This window comes from Meles meles, chromosome 4 (assembly GCF_922984935.1).
Source record: "Meles meles chromosome 4, mMelMel3.1 paternal haplotype, whole genome shotgun sequence".
Classification (NCBI taxonomy): Eukaryota; Metazoa; Chordata; class Mammalia; order Carnivora; family Mustelidae; genus Meles; species Meles meles.
This window is the reverse complement of record NC_060069.1, coordinates 161,218,059-161,237,433: the sequence shown is the minus strand read 5'-3', so window position 1 is coordinate 161,237,433 and position 19,375 is coordinate 161,218,059. Positions and strand designations below refer to the sequence as shown.

Sequence of the window (19,375 nt, the reverse complement as noted above, 5' to 3'; positions counted from 1 at the left end):
CGCCGCCGGGTCGCGCGGGCTGGGAGAGCCGGACGACCGCGCCGAGCCGCCCCGCGCACCCCCGTAGGAGACACGAGTCCCGCCTCGGACCACGGAGGCCCCGGGCCAGGGGGCGCTGCGACGGCGCGGGGCGGCGGCGGCGGGGGCGGGCGCGCGGAGGACGCGGGCGCACGCGGACGCCAGGCGGAAGGCGCGCGCGGGGCGCGGAAGGACGCGGACGCCGACGGCGCTCCCGTCAGGCCCGCCCTCGCCCGCCCCCGGCGCGGCGCCCCGCCCTCGCCCCGCCCCCCGGCCGGCCGGCGCCCAATCACAGCGCCGCGCACGTGACGAGCGCTGCCTGCGATGACCTCATCCCTGGTGTGGGATGACGTCAAATTCAAGATGGATGGAATCACAGCGGCAGCGGCGGCTGCGGCGCGCGCGAGCCGAGTGTGAGCGGAAAGGGGCCCGGCGTCTGCCTCGGGGCTGGAGACCGGTGAGTAACTGTCACGTCCCTCGCCCTAGGAGAACTGCGGGGCCCCGTGGGAGGCCACAGCCTCCTCGCAAAACGCGGCCTTTCCTGACGTAACTCTGAGGTGATTTCTCTCCTCTTTTTTCTCTCCACCAGCGGGTTGCGGGCTCCGAGCGCTTCTGCGCGTGCGCGGGGTCCGGACGCTCACCGAGCATGCCCCAGGCTCCCACGTAGCCGATTGTGCCTTCACACTGCGCATGCTCCTTGCCCGCACTTGGCCTCGCCCTCGCCAGTGCGCACGCTCCGTCCTCGGCCGGTCTTCCCTCGCCCGGCCAGGTGCCCCCCTGGGCGGGACGCCGCGACCTCGGCGCGAGCGTGTGCGCCGGGCGGTTGGGACGCCTTCCGGCCGGGGGCGCGTGCTCCGGTCCGCTGCGGGCGTGGGGGCGCGCCGGCGACGGGGTGGGGCGTGCGGAAGCTGTGGGGCAGCGGGGACCCCGCACCTGCCGCCGCCTGCTCCCTGTCGCCCCTCGGTCCCGCCCCGCGGCCGCCGGCGAAACCGGTCGCAGCCCAAGTTGACTTCGCGGGCCCCGCCCCCGCCCGCCTCCCCGCCGGCCCCTTGCCGGACGCGTGGCCCCGCAGCGCGCCCCTTTGCCCGCAGAACCCCGGAGGCCCCGGCGCTCGGACTCCCCGCCGCTGGCCGCGGCCTCGGTGCAGGGTTGGGCCGGCTCCCCACGGGGAGTCTGCGGCCGTGGGCGCTGGGGAGGGGGTGGGTGGGGACCAGCGGCTCTGGGCGCCCCCGCGCAGGGACCTCCGACGGCGGGAGCCCCGGGGCGGGGGTTCGTCGGCTGCTGACCGCCCGGACCGCTCATCTCGAACGGCCTCAGCGGCCCGTGCAGGATCGCGGCCCGGGGGAGCCCCTCGGCCCCAGCGCTGCGCCCCGGTCGCTCCGCACCGCCAGCCTGGGGCTGCGTGCTTTGGAGAATGCCGCTGGAGCAGCACGTGGACGCCGGCTGTTTTCGGAGACCGGCTGTCCCTCGGGATCGCCACAGGGCGGGTCGGGGGTGCGGAGGGCGGCCGCGCTGCGCGCCGCGGGCATCAGAGGGCACCGGCGGGTCACAGTAGCCCGGCAGTGCTCATAATGAGTACCGGGAGCCATCAGCCGGCAGCCTGCGCACCCGGCTCGCGGGGGGACCGCGGGCTCGTCCACCCGGGGCTTCTCATTGACGGTCACTCTTAAGTCCCTTCTCCTCCACCTCTAGTGTCTAGTTGTCACTACTTCCAAATTTAAGTCCTCCCGGATACTGGTGCTAGAAAGAAGGTGGGAATTTGGGGGTTGGTGTGCTTAGTCATTCGCTCAGTAGCACTAGTCACTGAACGTGGGGTGAGGAGATCAGCCCAGACTTCAGGGAACCTAGCAGTGTTTGCGGCAAGCCATGCGAGTCTCGGGGTGAGCGGGAGGTGACGGAAGGGACTTCTGGCTGTCCCCAGACCCCACACGGACGAGGGGAGCTGGTTCACAGGCGAGGTTTGCCAGGCTGTGCTGATGGGCTAGAGAGGAAAGAGGTTTCCGGTTTGGGGGAGCTGGTGGTTGGCACCACACCTAACCAAATAAGGAATGTGTGAGGACAGCAGATGTGGGGTACGGGCGAGGGAAGCGGGCCCCAAGTGCTGCCCTGGGCCTGTGGCCTTGGCTGTGATGGAAGTGCTCAGCCGGCCTCTGCGGGCCGGGGAGATGTCGAAGCAGAGATGCAGACGTGGGCGTCGCCGCCCAGCAGACCTGCCAGCCCCAGGAGCTCCTGCAGAAGGCAGAGCTGCGGTGCTGAGCTCCCTAACAGCCGCCGCCATGGGGAAGGTGAGCAGGTGCAGGGCTTGAGCCTTGAGCTACTCCTTTCTTTCCTGACCCAGCAGACACTTGCCAGGCCCGTGCCAAGCACTGGGGACACACAGAGGAAAGGAAGTGCGCTTCCTTTCGAGGGCTGTCACGAGGGAGGTGGACGGAAAAGCAGGTCGTTCAAAACAGTTGTGCTGATCCTGCAGACCGGTGGCTGGAGTGCTGTGCTGGTTCACCTAGGACCGAGCCATTGGCTGGGGGCGCCGTAGTGAGAGCTTTGCAGGGACAGTGACCTTCGAGCTGGCTCTTCCGGTAAAAGTTGGCCAGAGGAAGGTCAGAAAAGTATGTCAGGTGCTGGACATGGGCATTCGGGCTTGTGGGGTAGACGGCGAGGAGTGTCCACAGAGGGTGGAAAGATGCGATGACCAGACTGTGAAGAGGCGGGCACGGCAGTCTGTGGAGTTTGGGTTTTATCCAGGAGGTAATAGAAACATCCGCGCAGTGTGCAAAGACAGCGATGGGGCCGGCTTTACTTTAGGGAAACAACGGCCTCATTTCCACTCCCGCATATAATTGGATCACCAGACTGCAGGAAAGTCCACAAGTATTTATTGGGCAAGATACCGTGGGGGCGTTGCGAGAGTGTCAAGAGACATTAAGGAGATTCTTAGCCCTTAGCCCTCACGCAGCTGACGGCTCCGTTGGGGGACAAACCGCAGAATCCGATGTCAGGTGCACGGAGCCAGTCTGCGGCATCGGAGTTGGAAGGTGCTCGCTCGTTGCGACCTGAAGGAGTCCCGGAACATCTCTTGGCTAGCCAGGGCTGCCAGAACGGCACCCCAGACCGGGGGGCTTACCAGAAACATATTTGCTCCCAGTTCTGGAGCCTAGAAGTCCAGGGTCAGGGTGTGGGTCAGGTTGGCTCCTCCTGAGGCCTGCTGTGGCATGTAGAGGACCATCTTCCCTGTCGTCCTGTGCTTGGCCCTCTGTGTGCTGGTGTCCTCCTCTCCTCCCGTCGTAGGGACACCAGGCAGATTCAGGCGCACCCTGAAGTCCTCATTAAAAGCGATGACGCCTTTAAAGATTCTGTCTAAATGTGCTTGTATTCTTTTTTTTTTTTTTAAGGATTTTATTTGAGATAGAGACAGCGCATGCCTGTGTATGAGTGGGGGGGAGGGGGGAGAGGGAGAAGCAGGCTCTCCGCCGAGCGGGAAACCCAATGTGGGGCTCCATCCCAGGACCCCGAAATCATGACCCCAGCCAAAGGCAGACGCTTAGCCAACTGAGCCACCCAGGCGCCCCTAAATACGCTTGCATTCTGACATGCCGGGGAAGGGGGGTTGGTTAGGGCTTCAGCATGTGATGGGGTGTGGAGAGGGGGACACAGTCCAGCCCATGGCGGAAGGCTTACTGGAGGGACTGGACTTGAGCTGAGCTTTGAAGGATGATCAGCATTCAGCTGAGTGGAGCACTGGAGAATGGTAGATGAGGCCTCGGACATTCAAGGTCTGGTCGTGGGAGAAGCAGGACACTCGGGTTGTGTCCCAGAGATGCAGCGTCTGAAGCAGGAAGTCATCGCAAGGGACTAATGAAGGGAAAGAAAATTTATTGTTTGTGGGTGGTTTTTGTTTTTTTTTTTTAAGATTTTATTTATTTGACAGAGATCACAAGTAGGCAGAGAGGCATGGGGGGGGGCAGTCTCCCTGCTGAGCAGAGAGCCCGACGGGGGGCTTGATCCCAGGACGCTGGGATCATGACCTGAGCAGAAGGCAGAGGCTTTAACCCACTGAGCCACCCAGGCGCCCCGGGAAAGAAAATTTAAATAGTAGTTTGTGACCAGATGCACAGAAGCGTGCCGTCTATGGTTTTAAATTTTTGCATTTTAACCTAACGGAGAACCATGTTTTCATTATTGTTCCTTTTTGACCCAGCTTTAACACTCAACTAAAATATCACATCGAGGCATTTCCTAAGCATTCTCTCCAAACCCCTAGTTTCTACGCGGTCATAGCACCCTGCGTATTTTCGTTATAGTACGGCCTGCAGCTGTCTTTGTCATTTCTTTCCTTGTTCATTATCTCATTTACCCACTAGAATGGTGGGCCTTGTCTGTTCTGTGTGTCCTGTATTTCAGGCATGTCTAACCATGCCTTGCACATAATAAGAGCTCAGTAAGTTGAATTCATAGGTATTCCCTAGTGTGTGCGTCTAGTGGATGCTTGGAGCTTTGTTTTAGGAAGGCCTGTCTAGCAGCAGGATGGTAAAGGATGGACTTGGAGGGCATGGCAGGAAGAATGAGTAATCCCTGGAAAGGTATCGGTTAGGGTCCTTTAATAACAAGAACAGAAACAGCCTAGCTTGAACAGAACAAGGAATTTCTGACCGAGACAGAAGGCTGCTCCTGAGGTTTAAGGAAAAGCTAGAGAATTGGGCCAGGAAGTACGGAAACCAAGGTAACTGGCAGGAGTCAGCATGGCGGGCACCGGCTGGCAGCATTTTCAGACCCATCTTCTGGGGAGAAAGTCTGTGGTCTGTGTGGCTTTGGTTGTGTGCCTGCCCCTAAGCCAGGACAGCGCAGCTCATCAGACGTCCTCCCGGGACGAGGGTGGGTCCTCCAGAGCCAAACAAGAGAGGCGGCTCTGCTAATCCAGGTGCCCGTGGCGGGCGGGAGCTATGTCACAACAGAGAGCACCCGAAACGGAAGTCAGCCCCTCTCAGGAGAGGCTGAAAACGGGGTGACGCAGGACCCAAGACGCTGATGCTCCTGCCCCGGGGGGGGGGATGCGACTGGCGTTAGATGATGTCTGCGTTGTCCCCGAGTGAGTGATCAGACCTAACTTAGAGCAGCACTTCTTGTCTCCTTCGAATAACGAAATCGGGGGAGTGTCAGGCCTGGATCCAGATGTGAGGGTTTGGGGGATTGGGGTGCGTGTGCTCCGAAGTCACGTGGGTGCTTTGTTTTCCGACGAGGTGTTTGCTTTGTGACGAGCTCCCCCTTTGCGGTGGCGTAACGGCTGGGACCGTCAGCCATGTCCAGCATTTCCAAGGAAGGCGTGCGCGGAGTTCCGGGTGTAAGCAGGACGTTTTCCTGTGGAAGTGGTGCCAAGGGTTTTCTGGGCCCGTCTTGGAGCAAGTTTGACTTACAGTGTGCCTTAGCTCTGACACCGGCCTGAATTTTACTCTCGAAAGTCAGTGACGTTATCTTGGTCCCTTCCCATCTCCCTTCCTGGGCCCCTCATTTACCTCCCGGTGCCCTTTTATCCCAGTGCTTAGCTGTGCTTGGCTTTTTCCTGCACGTGTCACCAGAATGCTCTGTATTCCAAAACTGTCTACCTTCCCTCCATCCCCTAAAAAATCTTAGTTCCTTGATGTAACTTTGGTGAAAAGAGGAAATTATTTGCGTTGAATTAATTTCTATTAAGATACAAATCCCTGCTTCTCTTGGCATTGAGTACCTGAGGAATTTGAGGTGTTGGTATAAAATAATTTTCTGCGGTTCAGTGGCAAAGGGCTTTGCGGTTGTGCTAGGGAGTTGGAACTGGAGGCCAGTGTGAGCCTTTAGTAGGAGTTCTTAGGCCCTGGTGCCATCAGACGTGTGTTTCTGAAAGGGATCTGTAGCAGGAGTGGAAGAATGGACCCTTCCCTGTTGCAGTAGTCCGGTGAGCGCTGAGTCCCAAGTCTTCCTGATGTCCTCACCCATGCTCCCACCACCCGGCCAAAGTCACCACTTCTCAAAGTCACCACTTCCCGAAGTCCGTATGCTCGTAGCATCATTTGTATCCATCCTGTTTGATTTTTGTGTGTGTCTGTCCTGCCACGGCAGCATGTGCTGGATGACAGGCAGCCGGCCAGCTCCCTCCTGTCCCATCACCAGCATCTCTTAGGATTGATTACATTCGGGACCATAAACCTTGAGGAGAGGAAGGACGGAACGTGCGCGCCCGCTGTGTGGGAGGCACTGCGTACACGAGCTGGCAAACGCCGTGCGTCTTGCTCTCCATGAAAGTCCTGTGTGGCGAGTGGGGTTCACCCGGCTGACAGGTTAAGGAACTACAACTCGGAGAGGTCGAGTGATCTTACCAGGTTGCGTACCTAATAGGTGCCCAGGACTGGAGACAAATACCGATCTGAAGGTCTTCCTTGGAGCTGTGAGGTCTGTGAGTTGCTAACCCTAAAGATTCTCATTTTGAAACTTCGGAAACAGCATGAGATGGGAAGGATTCAGGCCGAGCCCGGGGATGCAGGCGGCCGCACGCTGGCCCGGTGTGTCAGTCTGGCTTTCCTGGGGGTTTCCGCTGAGCTCTTTCTGTCCATCGTAAACAGCTCTCCGGTCTGCATGTCACCCACTTTCCTCTTCAGAGCGCCGGGGGCTCTCACTATGACTACAGCGACAGCAAGGACTCTGCCCCGATGAGTCAGGTGGAGATGAGCAATGGAAAAGGAGTGGGGAGCGGACTCGGGGGCAACACGCGCTTCCGGGTGAGGGCGGCTCCGCGAGCGGTGCGCGGGCTTATGCAAGTCTGAGGTCCCGGTATTCGTCGTTAAAACGGGTGAGAATCGGGGGTTTCATGAGCCGGTTCCCCGCAGCCACGGCCCCTGGTGTGAATTTTGCTTCGCCGCTTGCCTTCGATGGGACCTCCAACAAGTCACTTGACCCTCTGGTCCCGGGCATCTCATCTCTGTAGTGATCCTGGTGCGTGCCTGCGAGGGTGGCCGGAGCGCTCAGTGCAGGGGTGATGATGGCGGCGGCTGTGCGTGGCCGAGGAGGCGTCCGCACGGCCGCGGCTGCCGGGTGGCAGTTGGTGCCAGGCCGAGCGTCACAGGCGCCACTATGGCGTCACCCGCACCCGCGTGTCCGGAGCCTGACGGGCTTGGCCCCTCTCTGAGCAGGCCATCTCGCTGAGGACTCTTGAGTGGAGGGGTTAGCCAGATGAGTCGCCTTAAGCAGTTTTTGGGGACAGTGACGATTTCCCGTACAGCCCACCTCTGAGTAATTGACTTTTCCCCAATTCCCAAATGTCTTCATTCAAAGGCTGTGGGAGCCCGTGGTTCAAGGGACTAGAAGCAGTGATTTAGAGCACAAGCAGGGGTCACGGGAGCTTGAGGAAAGCAGGAGGAGGAAGCTTCTCTGAAGCGTTGTTTGTGCACATGGCAGGAGGGTGCGGACGGCACGTGTGGTCGCGTGTGCTCCGTGTCCAGGGACGCGGCGGTCCTCATGGTGTCGTTCCTCACACACCCCCTTTGCCCACACTCGTGCCTCCAGGTGTCCTGCATGTCTTCGTTCGGAGTTCCCTGAGAGCAGACCCCGAGCCACGGGTTCAGAGTAGGTGTTCATCTGCAAGGTGATCCAGGAAGCACAGGAAAGGTGGCAGGGAGAGAAGCAAGAAGGGGGGCCCAGAAAGAGTACGTTATTGAGGGGCACCTGGGTGGCTCAGTGGGTTAAGCCTCTGCCTTCGGCTCAGGTCATGATCCCAGAGTCCTGGGATGGAGCCCTGTATCGAGCTCTCTGCTCGGCAGGGAGCCTGCTTCCCCCTCTCTCTCTGCCTGCCTCTCTGCCTGCTTGTGATCTCTGTCTGTCAAATAAATAAATAAAATCTTAAAAAAAAAAGAGTACGTTATCGAGCAGGTGCCTGCTCACATTTAGATAGCAAACTGAATCCCTGAAAAAGCTGAACCAGTTTTCCCCCCAAGCTTCATCTCAAGTAAGGACACCCTTCCAGCAGTTCCGGTACAATTCTTAGTGCTCTCGTTAATGCCTCACCTTCTTACCCACTCAGGTCAGTCCATTAGAAATCCAGATGACGGGGCGCCTGGGTGGCTCAGTGGTTTAGGCCGCTGCCTTCGGCTCAGGTCATGATCTCAGGGTCCTGGGATCAAGCCCCGCATCGGGCTCTCTGCTCCGCAGGGAGCCTGCTTGCCTTCCTCTCTCTCTGCCTGCCTCTCTGCCTACTTGTGATCTCTCTCTCTGTCAAATGAATAAATAAAATCTTTACCAAAAATAAATAAATAAATAAATCCAGATGACTGCCTTAGCCTCCCCTGCCACCTCTGTCCAGGTACCACCGAGTCATTGTGGATGACTGGATCGTTGCAGTAGACTCCTAGCTGGTCTGGGCCGCAGTCCTGTCTCCGCTGCTGTGTTGCTGCAGGCTTCTAGCTGGTCTCCCAGCTTCCACCGTCCCCTGCCTGCTATGATCCATTCTCAGCGTCGGAGCTAGAGTGATCCTTTAGAAACATAATTCAGGCCCTTGTCGTTTTCCTGGCAGAGTCTTCCAGCGACTTCCCATTTCACCTGTGGTGGAGAGCTCGGTTTTCCTGTGCTCAGCCCCGCAGCGTCTTAGCGGCTCCCTGCTCCAGCCCTGCCGTGATGGGCTCTTCCCTCCGTGTGCAGTGCTCGTCCCTTGGGATTCTCGTGGCTCCTTGCCTTCTTCGGACCTTCTCGAGTGGCATTTCGTTGAATGAGCGAACGGACGCTTGACTTGCGAAGCTCTGGTACAGTTTGTAGTGTGTCGTCGGCATAAATCCTGTGTTCCCGTTTGCGTCTCCCCAGAGCATCGTGCGGTAGCTGCTGCTCTCCCTGTTTGCAGTGGGGGACACTGAGCCTCCGAGGTCGGCTAGCCCGCAGCGCTGACTTCCCAACCCTCTTGACCCCGGCTTCCGGGAGGGAGTAGGAGCACGGTGTGCGCGCTCGTGCATGTGGACGTGAGCACGTGTGACTGGGACTGACGTGTCACACGGTCTCAGCCTCCCTGTTTTTGAGGCCTTCTGACATTTTCTACTCGGTCCTAGTCAGATGATGATTTTAATTGCTAATTTCTAATCACTCAACTGTAAGAGACCCTTTCCCAAAAATACTTGTCCGTGCTGTTAACGCGGCATCTCTGGCTTTTTCCTGTGGCAGCATCTGAGCTGGGTTTCTCACAGCGGTTCGCACTCTAAACAGCGTGCGGTGCACGGCCGAGCTGTAAGTGGGGCGTCACAAGTGGTTTGCTTCTCTGCTGGCCTCTGTGAAAGATGATAGGGCGGACATAAGTCAGTGCGCGATCGTGGAGACACCATAGCAGGATTGAGGGAAGTTAAAATGCTAACTGAAAAGGAAGGACAAGGGGCGTCTGGGTGGCTCAGTGGGTTAAAGCCTCTGCCTTCGGCTCGGGTCATGATCCCAGGGTCCTGGGATCGAGCCCCACATCGGGCTCTCTGCTCAGCGGGGAGCCTGCTTCCCTTTCTCTCTCTCTGCCTGCCTCTCTGCCTGCTTGTGATCTCTGTCAAATAAATAAATAAATCTTTAAAAAAAAGGAAAAGGAAGGACAAAGTCTCTATCAAGCAGTGGCAAATAGAGGAATTAAAATTTGGCACTGCTCTGAAGTGACCGCAGGTAGGAATGAGCAGAAACGCCTTGTGCTCTGACCGAGGTGTCTGTTTGGGGACATTGTCCCTAGATGTGGTTGTGTCTCGGAGTCCATTAAATTGAGTCAGCGCCATAGTGGGGAGTCCAAGAACAGGAGAAATTCGTGTACCATGCTTGGTCGTTCCAGGCTGGTGGCCCAGCACATGCTTCTTCGTGGGCTCTTCTGAAGAGTCCACGTGCTGGCCGACCCGCAGAGGCTGAGCCTTTGAAACCAGAGGAGAACTTGCCAGTGTCCTGGGTGCCGAGATTGGTACATTTACAGCCTGCCCTCTGGAGAATGAGAAAACTGCCACCAACAGACTTACTTTGAATCCATTCAAAAATAAATGTCATAACTATTTTATTTTATTACCTTTTCAGAGCAGGAGAGCCAGAGGGACAGAGAGGGAATCTCAGGCAGGCTCCAACCCAGTGCAGAGCGGGAACCGGGGCTCGATCCCACGACACTGAGATCGTGACCAGAGCCAAAATCAAGGACTGGACGCTCACCCGACTGAGCCCCCCGGTGCCCCTAAATGTCGTAACTGTTTTAAAGAAGACAGTGTAGTCAAAGCAGAGATGAGGTGTTCTAGTAACAGAAGCCCAAGTGAAGGGTCGGCTTTGGGGAGTCCGCGGTTGTCTCTGTGGGACATGGCTTTCCCTTTGTTGAGAGCATGGGTGGCATTAATAGGGACCTTTTTCTTTGATACCGAATTAAATGTTTGCCGTGTATGAGATGCTGGCCCAGCCAGCCTTTGCACCAAGGCTAAAGGAGTGCACAGTCGTCCCACCCGTTTTACGTGAGGGGCCTGGTACTCAGCGGGGAAGGTGGCATCCTCTCACCCCGGAGCCTCTGCCTGGGCCTGCACCCAGCCACCAGGCCTTCCAGTCTCACCTTGAGACTGGAAGAGAATGCCAATGACATCTCATTTCAGACCCTTATTTGCAAGGAGCAGTAACTGTGTTGAGATCGGGACACAGTTTTCTCTGTGCTGTCGCGGAAACCGGGAACTGGTAAGAAACCAGCACTCGGGGTTGCAGGGGTTAGCGTGAGAAAGCAACCAGGCTCTCGGGTGTTCAACATTCTGACCTTGGCTAAACCCTGCGATGCGTGAGTGATCTGTAAGTGAAATTCTTTCTCTTTCCAGATTCTTCCGTGTTTTTAAAGGTCTGATGAGACCTTAAACCCAGGGGTCACAGTTCCCATGGTGGATAAGTGCCTCCCGCGAAAAGACTAACGTCCTTTCGGAATCACAGCCTCAGCAGCTCTGGCTCTTCGTGCTTCCTCTCCGAACAGAAAGGGCTAGAACCAAGCCTCGAACGGATGAGACCCCTAACGAGCAGGCCTCTCCTTGCAAACCGTGCTTCCCGCCCAGCCTCCCGGCCCAGCAGCTCCGCCGCTGGTATGAGGGCACCGGGGCTGCGGTCCTCCGTCCCAGAGCCGCTCAGCCAGTGACCGGCGCTCCCGGCAAGCCCCGAGCCCCGCCCCGCCGCCGCTCCTCGTGCTGTCGAAGTAAGCCCGTTGGTCCGCGGGAGCGCCGCTGGGGTCCTGCCGGGGAGGAGTGCCCCGTGGCGTTCCCGCAGTAACCGTGCGCTTTGTGTTGCAGGTGGCGCCCGCGATGGAGGGGCTGCTGCACTACATCAACCCGGCCCACGCCATCTCGCTGCTGAGCGCCCTCAACGAGGAGCGGCTCAAGGGACAGCTGTGCGACGTGCTCCTGATCGTGGGCGACCAGAAGTTCCGAGCGCACAGAAACGTCCTGGCGGCCAGCAGCGAGTACTTCCAGACCTTATTCACCAACAAGGAGAACGAGTCCCAGACCGTCTTCCAGCTGGACTTCTGCGAGCCGGACGCTTTCGACAACGTCCTGAACTACATTTACTCCTCGTCCCTGTTCGTGGAGAAGAGCAGCCTGGCGGCCGTGCAGGAGCTCGGCTACAGCCTCGGGATTTCCTTCCTCACCAACATCGTCTCCAGAACCCCTCAGGGCCCCTTTCCGACGTGTCCCAACAGGAAGAAAGTATTCATCGAGGACGATGAAAGCGGTTCTCAGAAGAGAAGCGTCATCGTCTGCCAGAGTAGAAACGAAGCCCAGGGAAAACCCAGCAGTCAGAACCAGCCCGATCTAAGCCACACGGCCCGGCCCTGCCCGAGCGCCGCCGTCAAGACCGGCCCCGGTAAGCCCCACGTCCCCAAACCGGCTGAGCCGCTGGCCGAGAAGGGCTGGCCGAGGGACGGCTCTGTGGGCTTCGCGAAGGCGACGGAGCGCGCGGGGCCTCTGGAGGACCCCGGCAGAGGCGGTCTGGGGAAGCGGAGCGCGCCGCTGCCTTCCAGGCCCCCGCAGGACAGGGAGGCCGCGGACGATAAACTCCCCAAAGGCAAAGCCATCGAGCTGGCTCTGAAGAGACCGCGGCCGCCGGTGTTGTCCCTCGGAAGCGCCTCGGAGACCCCGTACGTGCTGAAGGAGACACACAAAGGAGGGGGTCCGGGCGAGGACAGGAACCTGCTGTACTACTCCAAGCTGGGGCTGGTGGTCCCGTCCGGCGCGGGGCCCGCGAAGCCGGGCGTCGACAGGAGCGGCCCGCTCGTCAAGAGTCTGCTCAGACGCTCGTTGTCCATGGACAGCCAGGTGCCCGTCTGCTCGCCCGCCATAGAGCTCAAGTCTTCCCCGGGGCCCTCTCCCGGGGCAGGCGAGGTGCCGGGCAGCGTGTTCTGTGCCCTGTCTCAGAAGTCGTCCCTGAAGGAGTGCGGGGAGAAGGCGGCCGTGGACGAGCGGAGCCCCGCGCCCCAGCCGCACCGCCTCAGGTCCTTCAGTGCCTCGCAGTCCACGGACAGGGAGGGCGAGCCGGCCGTGACCGAGGTCCGCATCAAGACGGAGCCCCGCAGCCCGCTGTCCGACCCCTCCGACATCATCCGCGTCACCGTGGGAGACCCGGCCGCCGCCGCCGCCGCCAGAGACCTCTCCCTGAAAACCGAAGACGACCAGAAGGACATGAGCCGGCTCCCGGCCAAAAGAAGGTTCCAGGCGGACCGGAGGCTGCCGCTGAAGAAGGTGAAGGAGGACGAGCACGGGTCTCCGGCGTCGGAAGACAGCTTCGAGGAGGGCTCGAGCCCTCCCCTCCCCGATGCAGAGTTTCCAGATTCTGACTTGAACAAAGATGAATTTGGTGAGTTGGAGGGAACGAGACCCAACAGAAAGTTTAAGTGCAAACATTGCCTTAAGATCTTTAGATCGACGGCGGGTCTTCACCGGCACGTTAACATGTACCATAACCCAGAGAAGCCCTACGCTTGCGACATCTGTCACAAGCGGTTTCACACCAACTTCAAAGTGTGGACGCACTGTCAGACCCAGCACGGCATAGTGAAGAACCCGTCTCCGGCCTCTAGCTCACATGCCGTTTTGGATGAGAAATTCCAGAGGAAGCTGATTGACATAGTGCGCGAGAGAGAGATTAAGAAGGCCCTGATCATTAAGCTGAGGCGCGGCAAGCCTGGCTTTCAGGGCCAGAGTAGCTCCCAGGCCCAGGCCATCAAGAGGAACCTGCGGTCGCGAGCCAAAGGAGCGTACGTGTGTTCGTACTGCGGAAAAGCCTATCGCTTCCTCTCGCAGTTCAAGCAGCACATAAAAATGCACCCGGGAGAGAAGGCCGCTGGCGTCGGTAGGGCCGCCAAGCCCAGAGAGCACGTCTCTCTCGAGAGGCCGGCGGGGAGCAAGGAGGGTTACCGGTGCCGCCTCTGTAATGCTGAGCTCTCTTCTCTTCTAGAGCAAGGAAGCCACGAGCGCTCGTGCCGGAACGCCGCCGTGTGCCCCTACTGCAGCCTTAGGTTTTTCTCGCCCGAGCTGAAGCAGGAGCACGAGGGCCGGTGCGAGTACAAGAAGCTGACGTGCCTCGAGTGCATGCGCACCTTCAAGTCCTCCTTCAGCATCTGGCGGCACCAGGTCGAGGTCCACAACCAGAACACCATGGCGCCGGCCGAGAACCTCTCCTTACCCGCCCTGGAGCACAACGGGGACGTGGCCGCCGCCGCCAGGCCCCCGGCGGCACAGCCCGAGCCCCACAGGGCCAACCACGCGGTCACTGCCAAAGACGACAACACCTTCAGCGACTGCTCGGAGCAGGTGAACTTCGACTCGGAGGACTCCTCCTGCCTGCCCGAAGACCTCAGCCTCTCCAAGCAGCTCAAGATCCGCGTCAAGGAGGAGCCCGCCGAGGAGGCCGAGGAGGAGGCGCCCGAGGCCCGCGCCGCCCCCAAGGACGCGGGCTCCAGCCAGGACGCCAGCCTGTGGCCCTGCGAGAAGTGCGGCAAGACGTTCACGGCGCACAAGCAGCTGGAGCGGCACCAGGAGCTGCTGTGCTCCGTGAAGCCCTTCATCTGCCACGTGTGCCACAAAGCCTTCCGCACCAACTTCCGCCTCTGGAGCCACTTCCAGTCGCACATGGCTCAGGCCGCGGAGGACTCGGCGCATAAGGACTCGGAGGCCTGCCCCGTGCCCACAAACTCTCCGTCCCCGCCCCCGCTGCCCCCGCCCCCGCCGCTGCCCAAGATCCAGCCCCTGGAGCCCGACAGCCCCACGGGCGTGGCCGAGAACCCCGCGCCCGCCGCGGAGAAGCTGTTCGTGCCCCAGGAGTCCGACACGCTCTTCTACCACGCGCCCCCCCTTTCTGCGATCACCTTTAAGAGACAGTTCATGTGTAAACTGTGCCACAGGACATTCAAGACGGCTTTCAGCCTCTGGAGTCACGAACAAAGCCACAACTGAAAAGGCCGGCCCTTCTCACCTGTCGCGGAAGGGGCGGGCGTCTCCAGAGTGCGACCTTCATTGGGAAACGTGCATCAGAAGCGAGATATTTTTCAAAAGAGAATAATAAAGCTTGGAAATTGTGACGCTTGAATAGGAGTTGGAGGTAAATTGATACTAATTAGTGATGATGGCCTCACTCAGCCTAGGAAGACTAAAATCTGTCGTGCGTCGGACCTTTCCGTCGCGGGATGATTGGACTTCGTTCCTGTTGAAATTTGACTGATCTCACTTGTTTGCATGGTTCCTCATTCCACGGTGTCAGTGTAATCTTCTCCCGGAGGTGGTCTTGGTTTTTTACTGATTCGCAGTCAGTGAAATACGGTTCAAGTATTTCTTTCAGTTTTGTCAGGCGCCTGAGTTCTAGTTCAGTCTCGGCCACGTTCCGAAGGCCACGGCGTGTCAGGAGCAAGTGAGTGTAGTTGTCGGCATCGAGTTAGATCTTAGGGTACTTTAGCAATAAAACAATGATAAGCCTCAACTTTATTAATAAGTTATTCTGACACTTGATAACAATAAATATTTGGTATTTTGTGGTCCTGTAAGAAAATTTTTTGTATGAAAACGGTGAGAAATTTAAATCAGCAATAGTAATATTTAGATGTTTATAAAGTAACAAAAGCTTGCTCTTGGGTCATTTACGGTAACTCGTGATGGAAGATTTGGGGAGTAAGAGCATGAGGGCTTCTGGAAGGCCTCCAAGCCTGTTTACAAAAGCTTCCGTGGCCACAGGCGTGGCCATCGTGACCACTGTGCCCTGCGCGCCGGCCTCCGGTCTCAGCTCTGACCGGTGCTGGAGGGGCTGGGTGGGTTCGGTCTCCTCCGGTTCATGCTGTCACCAGTGGGGACATGTGAGTGCGTCGGGGACAGAAAACAAAGGTAGCGTGAGGCACACACTCCTTTTGAGTTGAACAGCGTTAGAGGAACAGTGAAGGTTGGGACATACGCTTAGGTACGTCGGTCCCACGCCCCCGATCAGGACATCCGCCGTGAGTCCCAAGTCAGCCCAGAATCCCCAGGATGGGACCCAGGGCAAAACACCATGCAGGGTCCCCACGCACTCTCAAGACCAGTGTTCGTTGTGTTCCATTTCCTGCCTCCGTTTCTGTTAGGACTGGTTGGAGTTCGTTGTGGTAAGATCTTCTTAGTGCAGTCATCCTGCTCGGAGTCACTGCTTCAGCGTTCGGAAAGCTGTATTAAAGCACTATCCAGGGTCCAAAGTGCGTTTCGTTACCTACTTCGGCCCATAGGGTGTGGGCCGCCTTTTTTTTTTCTAGTTTGTATAAGTTGTAATTAAAAGGCGCTTGTAGGCGTCACCCAGAGCTCAGCAGGTATTTCTAAAGGGAAGACTCTCACTCGTGCAGGCGAGGGGTTAGGTATGAACAAGGGGAGATACTGTTGAAACCGCAAACTCTTTCCAAGGCAGTACTATGGATGAAGGCTCCCAAGTTTATTAAGTTTTTTTTTTTTTTACAAGCTATTCTCTCAAAAAAAAAAAAAAAAATGTACTGTGACTAAGAAATAATTTGCTGAGTACTTCAGCGTGGACCGCTGTAGCAGAAAAGAGCTCCGTACGCATTTGTCCTGTCACGCACATCCCGCGCCAGCGGTGGGAAAGACATTCTCAACTTTTGATCAAAACGCAAGCATTTTCATAAAATGCTGATTGGCTTTGCAGACCAGAGAAATTGCCTGTGAAATTTTGCCTTTTGTTTTTTTCATGTGAAAACGATCACAAGTCGCAGAATATTTGAGTGGTCCCTTCCTAATTTTGTTCCTACCTAAATTTGCTGGAGAAAGGAAAAGAAAACGAAGCTTCAGTAACCACTTACTGCCCTCTTTATATTTTCTTGAAGAAATCTATGCATTTTGAAGACGAAACTAAAGCGTGTGATGTTTCGAGAAACATCTGGGTGGGTTATTGTCCATTGACTTAATTCCCTGCATAATGTGCTGTTTTCTTACTCTGGACACCTTGGCAGCTGCCACTTGGAAAAGACAGTCTCCCTCAGAGTAGTCCTTGCTTCTGGCCGCCAGGCCGTGTGCGATAATTCCCCGGCACACGGGATCCTGGCATTGTAAATCCAGTATCCCAGGACTTGAACCTTTATGCTACGTTTTTGAAGATTTTTTAATAATGTTAATCAGTAAAAAAAAATATTTTTGATCTAAATACAGGCTCAGCTTATCTGTTAGATTTTGAAAATTGCCAGTGTGTTGTCTCGTTCGTTTCACGTTTTTGTCTAGGCAAGGAGCGTTAAGATTTCAAATAAAATTTTGAACCAAAAACATTTATAATGCAATTCTGGTTTTTCTATTACTTTTTATACTCTACCTTCAAAGCGTCAGGCTGAGAGAGTTTATTTTGGTGGTCAGTAAAGAAAATATGCTTCCACTCATGTAACTACTTTCAATGTTCGGAAGTAAAATAATGAAAGACATGCATTGCTCCGTTTAAGAATGTTGATCTCACAGAGCGGGCAGACAGACCCTCGGTCTGTGAGACAGGTTGGTCTTTCATTGTTAGGACTCCGGCTTGTAAAGGTATTCTTGAAAACGTTTTTTTCTGATTAGAATTAATTTTTGGGAAAATGTAGAAATCTCATTATTCCTTGTAAGTATTCAGGCTGCCTTTTTTTACGCAGTTGTGGAAAAGAATGTCAGATGTTTTAATATATTCTTTGTTATTCTGAGAACTTGCTATTGAATCATTTTCTTCGTGTGGGAGAGGGGAAGAGGAAAAACCTAAAACACCTTTTTATCTAAGTCAGCAATGGAGGTCACAAATAGTGTGCATTTTTTATAATATTTCAACTTAACAGAATATTCACCTTTAAAACTAGTTATGGCTAGTGTGCATTTATTGTTTTATCAAAATCTCTAGGGATTCAACCATGATGTCACTTCTGCATCTGTGGGGGGGCAGGTGTGTGGTTCCTGGTTTTCTGTTTTGGAGCGGATCCCTAACAGCCTTTTACAAAGCACGCTTCAGCCTCTGTCAGTGCTGGTCTTACCCACGCACGCACCCATCGGTGCCGACGAGGGGAGAAGCTGTACGACCAGAATGAAATGTGCCCTTCCGTGGAGGCAGGGGGTGTCTTCCTCTGCAGGGCAGTGGCCCGTCGGGGAGAGAGAGACAGGAGAATCCGCTGTGTGTGTGTACAACCAGAATCCGGAACCATAGGAATCAAAGGCATTTGAATTTTCTCACCACAAAAACAATTAAATGTCACGCATAGCAGGTTTCTTGATAAATTGCACTAATTCATATTGGGATATTACTAGTCCGTTTTGTCGATTTCTGATTTCTCATTGATGTTTTTTGTAGTAATTGTGAAAAGTTATTTAAATAATGCTAGTACATTTAATAAGTTCTTTAACACTGGCTTTTTTTTTTTTTTAAGTTTAAAAAAAAAATAGGGTTTTCTTTTGCGGCTTTAGCACTTTAAGAAGTTTTATGTTCCCATCATGGTTAACGTGCTTGTTCAGCGCTTCTCCACGTGTTTGCTTCCGCGCCGCGGGGGACACTGGCCGGTCGCGTTTACGTTCCGGAGCGGGGGCGTGGGGCGGTGTCCGGGTTTTCAGGAATTCCAGAGACCGTTGTTTGGGAACCAAAGTATTTTACTGTAAATCTTGAAAATAATTGAACTGAGTGCTCTCTAGTCATTTATTAGTGCTGTTGTCAAATTTTCCACAAAGTTACACTTGGTTAATGTTAATTTTCAACCGGGGATAATTTCTTATTGACATTAATCCAATACCTTCAAACTTTTCATTGAGTAAGGCTTACTATTAAACAAATGTGGCTTAAACAGATTGTGTATATTTTGTTGTCCGATGCCTTAGCAGACTAAATCATTGTTCGGTTTTATTTAGGAATGAGCTTTTGGGAAGCGAAATCTCCTGGTCCAGTGGGATTTCTACCTAACGTTGAACCATTGCTTATCTGTATCCCAATTCTGTTGTCCGTTTCCTTTGCTTACATCTTGACTAAGAATGATTGGAGTCAATAAATTTGTACTGTATTTTGTTGGGAGTCGTGGTCTCATTGCTGTGTGTCGGACGTTGGTAACAACGGGGAGTAGCATATACACTTCTGAGAGTAAAGAGGGAGCCGCTGTGGGGGGTTCAGGGAGTAGCCCTGAGAGCGGAGGTGGGGGGTGCTGTGTGCCCAGCACGTCCAGCTTGCTTGGATAACTGGGTTTGCAGTCACGGGTGGTCGCCCGGCCACCACAGATACGTGATTGCTACAACCTCACGTAAGCGACGACCTCGCCCACCCACTTTGAAAACAGTCGTGGAGGCACCGAACAGGGTTAATTACCCCACATGGACGCTTCAGCATAGAATTGATAATCTAGTTTTATTGCCTGATTTTCACGGCTTCCGGGTCACCCTAACCAGCCCCTTACGAGATCCCAGGGCAGACGGCTTCTGTGTTGCTAGCTTTCCTCGGGATGGAGAGCCAAGCCGTGGGCATCTCCAGTGACCACCACCAGGCTGACCGCAGGCAGGGGAGTTGGTCTCGGGCTCTGTTCCTCGCCTGACCCCCTAGGCCCATCTTGGGGGCCTCTGGCTAACAGTTCTGTGAGCGCACGGCACCCCAACAAAAAAAATACGGTCTTGTTTTAATCTGCGCTATCTCTGTTACCGTTGGCCACCAGACACTGTTTTGTTGAAAATGCTCCTGGGCCCTTTCCTTTGTGGTTAATTGCAGCCTTTCCAGTGTGGGCCTGGTGCGGTCCTGTGGCGCCCTCCCCAGTCTTAGGCACACACTCAGGACCGTAAATGGCTGTGGTGGTCAAATCCCGTCTCCAGCATGTGATGTGTCCCCGGCCAGAGGCTCCGTGGGCTCCGCTGAGCGCGTGAGCTCCACGAGTTGGGTTGGTTGAGCGGCAGGA

General features: G+C 55.8%; 1 protein-coding gene across 5 annotated transcripts; it reads left to right on the top strand.

Annotated features, from left to right (window-relative positions):
* Positions 1–358: 358 nt before the first annotated feature.
* On the top strand, positions 359–18,510 carry ZBTB21 (zinc finger and BTB domain containing 21). 5 transcript variants are annotated; one of them, XM_046002019.1, is made up of 4 exons: positions 359–475; positions 10,818–11,182; positions 11,277–12,837; positions 13,438–18,510. In XM_046002019.1, exons 3-4 carry the CDS (start codon positions 11,289–11,291, stop codon positions 14,433–14,435), a joined length of 2,547 nt encoding a protein of 848 aa, XP_045857975.1. In that variant the 5' UTR covers positions 359–475; positions 10,818–11,182; positions 11,277–11,288; the 3' UTR covers positions 14,436–18,510. The 5 variants fall into 5 exon arrangements, with proteins under 5 accessions (XP_045857975.1, XP_045857974.1, XP_045857971.1 ...); XM_046002018.1 differs by having other exon boundaries at positions 11,277–13,332; XM_046002015.1 differs by having other exon boundaries at positions 11,277–18,510.
* Positions 18,511–19,375: the final 865 nt, after the last annotated feature.